The sequence below is a fragment of the Opisthorchis viverrini genome (assembly GCF_000715545.1).
Source record: "Opisthorchis viverrini unplaced genomic scaffold opera_v5_101, whole genome shotgun sequence".
NCBI lineage: Eukaryota > Metazoa > Platyhelminthes > Trematoda > Opisthorchiida > Opisthorchiidae > Opisthorchis > Opisthorchis viverrini.
The window spans coordinates 996163-1001383 of record NW_008751757.1 but is presented as its reverse complement, the minus strand read 5'-3'; the positions used below and the strand labels follow the sequence as shown (position 1 = coordinate 1001383).

Here is a 5221-nt window from a genome sequence, read left to right as displayed (position 1 = left end):
GTTGATGCACGCTCACTTATTCAAGATGCGTGATCTACAGTCGTGTGGATAAGCCGCTTTATTTGCCGGCGCGTGTCTACCGATTTTTTTATCGATTTGCCCACTAAGCTTCGTACGATGCGCGCTGAGCGGGTGGGAGAAAGCTAGAACTTGATTGGTTGGGTCTCGCTCCAGCTCCTGTGGGAAGATGCTTTTGCAAACCCCACTGTATTAAAAAGGGGAAGTGCATCTTCTGTCAGCCTATTCTACCACGGGTAATGTTCGAAGTTATTTACTTCGAGCGAATAATTGGAAATATCATAAACGAGAGATTCAGCTGGGTTCCAGGTGGGTCTCTCGTGTGGGTCTCTCGTCTAAACCAAATTAGTATGAAAGCTAGACATAAGATGGTCTTATGAAAATTATTGCTGTTCGAACAGAAAAAGCTAAACTTACTTACCTCTGTCAAAAGCATTCACAAGCCGGTCATGAAAATCACTGTCTACGAGACGTAATACACATGGAGGTTCGTACGCGCCGTCGCTTGAGGACCTAGAATGCCAGAAAAACTGTCAGCAGAAATGTAATTCGTTCGGGATTTTTGCTAGCCTTGAGTCTAGCGGGAAAACTTACGCCTAAAATAAACAAGTAATGACGTGATGCGCACCAAGTGAGTGAGTGATGAACCTCTAAGGGTTAGTCAGTCCCACTGAAGATCAGATCTTCATACTATCATCGAAATCTACATAGCCAACATTACAGCCTCCGGAAGACCTAACTTCCTGAGAAGGTCAGATTTTCCTTAGGGTGAATCGACTGGCAGTTCCACAATTTCACAAGCAAATGAAAAAGTCCGACTGCAGTTAAAAGTGCAATAAATTCGATTATCACATCATCAAGGTCTACTTTTGTTATCTAGCTGTGAAGATATTGATCACTATTAGGTAATCAGATAACATTTGATGAAAATGTTGAATGTTGGCACAAAAAGTAATTGCTTTTACAATTCTCGAGCTTTTTCAGATAACTTCTGATGAAAATGTTGAATGCTGGCTCATAAAGTGATTGCATTCACAATTCTCGGGCTTTTCCCTCCATTATTTCCCGTAAATTTATAGAATTCATACAAGCAAGAAGTGCGCGCTTTAGGCACAACACGAATTGGTTCTCGCCAGCCATGCTTTCTGATAGTCGACCAAAAATTGATGCGGTATTCCCATTATGTTAGGGACCTTTGACCAAACAGTACCTAGAAAAATGGAACGCGTCTGATAATCCCCTTTTTTCTACACCTCTGCTTTATAGGAAACCAGCATTTAGAAGGGCACAAGTTTTTGATTCAGTGAACCCGCCATCAGCATAACGCCCACGGATAATCAAAAACAGCAATCCAATTTAGTCGGAAGTCTTACCAACAACTTCAGTTCACTTGCTATGTGAGCTGAACTGGACCAAGTTCTTCTCCCAAAAAATGAGTCCAAATAGAACCAATCCAATTCACTACAACAGATCTCAGCATCTGTTCCAAGATGTGGTGGCTTCCCCCTACACCAGGGAGTGTCAAATTTGGGTGTCTTAATGAAGCAGGATAGAACACTCGAAAGATTTCTAGTGCATGCGCCATTGGTTATCGTCTGATGTGACTCATAGTTTAAAAAACGTGCATGGAGAGCTTACCCATGAAGGGCCCATTCTCTCATAGCAAGATCGACCCTACAAGCAAATACCTCTTCGCCACCTGTTGAACACCGAGGTTACACACCGAGGTTGATCACTGGCTTTCAAAAGTCTCGTTTCTATTCGTACAGCGAACTGACTGCGCACTTATAGACAGGAAGTACTATGCTCACAATTGTGTAATATATATCGATCTGAGATTAAAAAAACAAGATTTTACATAATGCATCGTCTTTGTACACTGTGTGAGTTTGGAACTACCGAGTAATAAGTGACCATAACGAAATGTGGTCACCAGGGATTAGGGGGCGATGTGGAGCGATATACTCCATAGATGGGGCGAGATGGTCCAAGTGGTTAGAGCGCGAATTTACTGACCGTGGTTCAAACCCGACCTCTGCCTCTCGACTTCCACTGTCTAGGACGAAATAGTTTGCACAGTGCGAGAACCAATCAACGTGCCACAACTTTTGGCGTGATGTGACAGTACAAAGATGGAAAGTCAAACAAACGAAGTTTGATAATAACAAATAGAGTCACAATACCGCTGAGCAATAATTATAAGTCCACCGGAGCTTCATTGATTTTTATGTCCCTTGACTCATGGGCATTGTTACTGGTTCTCGAAATTTAAGCCCTCAAAGTGCAGGTAGATCAAAGGGACTCACCTTTAAACTGGCTGGCCCAAATATTGAGTCGAACTAAAATATATAACCATCTACTGTACCTGTGAGACCACTCTAATGTGGAAAGTACTTGCGCCTACAATTCTACGTTCTTAAAAGGACAAGTAGAGATCATCATTGCAATGAGCATAAACAGAAATATCATTGAACATGTACTGTAAGTCATCTACATCTACCTACCATGAACCCAGTCACCGGATCCTATTTTTCGTACCGGATTCGTACCCACTCTAACGTGGGTTTCGATTGTTTCCATCGTAAAATAACCGCCTATAACATTCAACCGGAAGATGCCTTCTAACACAACATGAAAGGCCTGGTTCAACCGGACCCTCGATAATAAACGAGAGTCAGCTGGAATTCAGGTGCGTTTGCCGTGAAAACGAAACTGATTTTGTTATATCTGCTGATTTCGCCAATCTGAGGTATCTGGTGCCGACCCACTCCAGCGCCTAGTGCCGGAGAAAAAGACTCACAGAAAGGGAACACAACAGCTGTATTCCGAACAAGCGAGTGCGAGAGCGTGAGTGCGTGCGAGTGCGAAAAGTACAACGGTCTCAAGCTATTTATTGGAAGGACACTGTTTGAACTTAGTTCAATGCACACGGTCTGGCTTTGGTACGAGGCTGTGACGTGTCGCATATTGCGGGGGCGTTATCTGACCTTGATCAACGCTGACTCGCGCTGCCTTGGTTTGATACAAGGCTGTGACGCGCTGCATGTTGAGGGGGTGTTGTTTGTCTGGTCAACATCTAGCGGAGCTGAGAAACTCGGTAGATTTCGGGCTTGCGTTCAGCAAGCTGACCTTCCTGATAGATTCCCAAATGGGCAAATTTGTCGAATAACGAGTCATAGCTTTGAAATTGTTTGCTAGAAAAGTGGAAAGATGATTGATACCTATCCTCCTTCAGCGGCCCCCTGCCTAGTAGGGGACGTTGTCTAATACGACCAAATTTGTTTGGTATTTATGAGGCTGTGGTAGAAAGGGATTACGACTGTATGACGACCAACATAGAACGCACGGTTTCATCTTTTGCATCAGACAGTAAACCCCATTACGCTCAGATAACAAACTTTTGGGATATAACGTTCACACTGTTATGAAAACAAACCCTGATCCACGTTTTGAGAAAAAATACATGAAGCCACGTGACATGTTGTGAGGTCAATACCATACGCAAACGATTACTACAGTAAAACCACGTGACATGCTGTGAGGTCAATAACACGCAAACGATTAGATCCTTTGTTTGTTCTTTATCATGAGAATGTGACGATGTAGATACCCAGTCATTCACATACTTGACTGTTCAGCTCACAGTCGCTCACTGGATCACGAGACTTGTCTTTTTTCATACTCGCAAATCACGTCACATTAAGGTGACTCATCGGACATCGATTGTCTGTACCGTCTAGTGAGCGTAGCAACTATTCATGTGCTGACGCGCCCACGTACACGACCTACATATAGGGANGAAACCGAACACAGTCAGCACACACAGACTCGCGCGCGCGCAGGGAGCAGGAAGTCAACCACTCTACACAAGCCCACGGACAATTATGGAACACGTATAGCAGCTATACTGCGAAGAAAACATGCTCCTCGCGTCCGGTTTTTCACCAAGGGACTCCCACACACAACAAGTTCCCTTTTGACTTGCTCCACATTTTACACTACCTTCATTTTATACATGCTGCAAACAGCTTCTGTAAACTACTGTCAATCACAGTAAAGACTGTTATTAGTGCATGTACCTTCTGAATCGTATTATGACCATCATCAACAACAGTGCACTAATAATGATAGTTAGGGTCTGGGTTTTCCTTGTGTATTCAAAAGTTGTACTTCAGATGTGTTCTCCAAACCTTATTTATCACACTATCCTGAAGTATAAGAGTTTGAATCCTGATTCCGCGAAGGATGAGTTTTTGTGATGAAGTCCAGTCCAGTATCTCCAATCGCAGTGTCAAAGACCGGTTCATCACCTGTAAGACCTAGCTGCCATGTCACCGAAGGAAGCACGAGGACTGAGACACTGTCAGGCTGATAGCTGAGGCGGTGGAAATTACTGCGTGAATAGAATCGAGGGTGGGGAACTCGCGAGCGTATGGAAAGCGGTCTTAGATAAGCCGAGTTGAGACGTGACGAGGTGGTTGTTGATCCACATAGAATCATTGGAAAAAAATGGGGGTGGGGTGGAAATCCCAACCAGACCAGACCAAAGGTTATCCCACTTACACAACTATCTTAGCACTAGCTCACCCACACAGATAAACAGAAAGTTCAAACGACGTTCAAGAGGAACCGAACCATCAACCGGACCCTAGGTTTCCCCACCGACCCAACACTTGTTCAACCACTCTAACACACTAAAATCCCTCGCCCGACACGCAACAGATATTTAGCTTGACTTAGCTGATTGGTTGTCCTTTCGCCTTTAAATCTCGACAAACTCGGAACCTAGTCACTTGTGTCAAAAGCTAAACGTTGTTCAGCAATAAATCTACCGATTGTGACCAAATTTTTCGGAACCCGATGACTACCCAATGGGTTTCAAGTATTTTCCAAAGTCAAAGTTAGTTTTCGGGTCAAACAGGGCAGTGGCTGTTACCCGAAGACACACTGTTCAATCACCTAGTAGGAAGTGAACATATTATCAAAGCAGTTCATCCGGCTTGACTCTTGCCACTGCGCCTCTTCCGCTGTTTGACCAACCTGTGTGGGACATTTCAGGCGTAGCTGGGAATCAGCCTAACTGCTCTTTAAAGTGTTCTATTCATCCCTACAGAAAAATTGCTGGGTGATCTTTGTCGCTTATCGTGTAACTGACACCCACTGTGTGTGGTAGCTGGAACAAATTAGCTGAGGCACAAGACTG

General features: G+C 44.0%; 1 protein-coding gene across 1 annotated transcript in view; it reads right to left on the bottom strand.

Annotated features, from left to right (window-relative positions):
* T265_13765 (hypothetical protein) overlaps nucleotides 1–531 on the bottom strand; it is a gene marked incomplete at both ends in the record, with an annotated part of 4097 nt that extends 3566 nt beyond the window's left edge. Inside the window, one exon of the mRNA XM_009170422.1 lies at nucleotides 440–531. Coding sequence (XP_009168686.1) covers nucleotides 440–530 — 91 coding nt within the window. The remainder of the gene's footprint in view (nucleotides 1–439) is intronic.
* Between the last annotated feature and the right edge of the window lie 4690 nt (nucleotides 532–5221).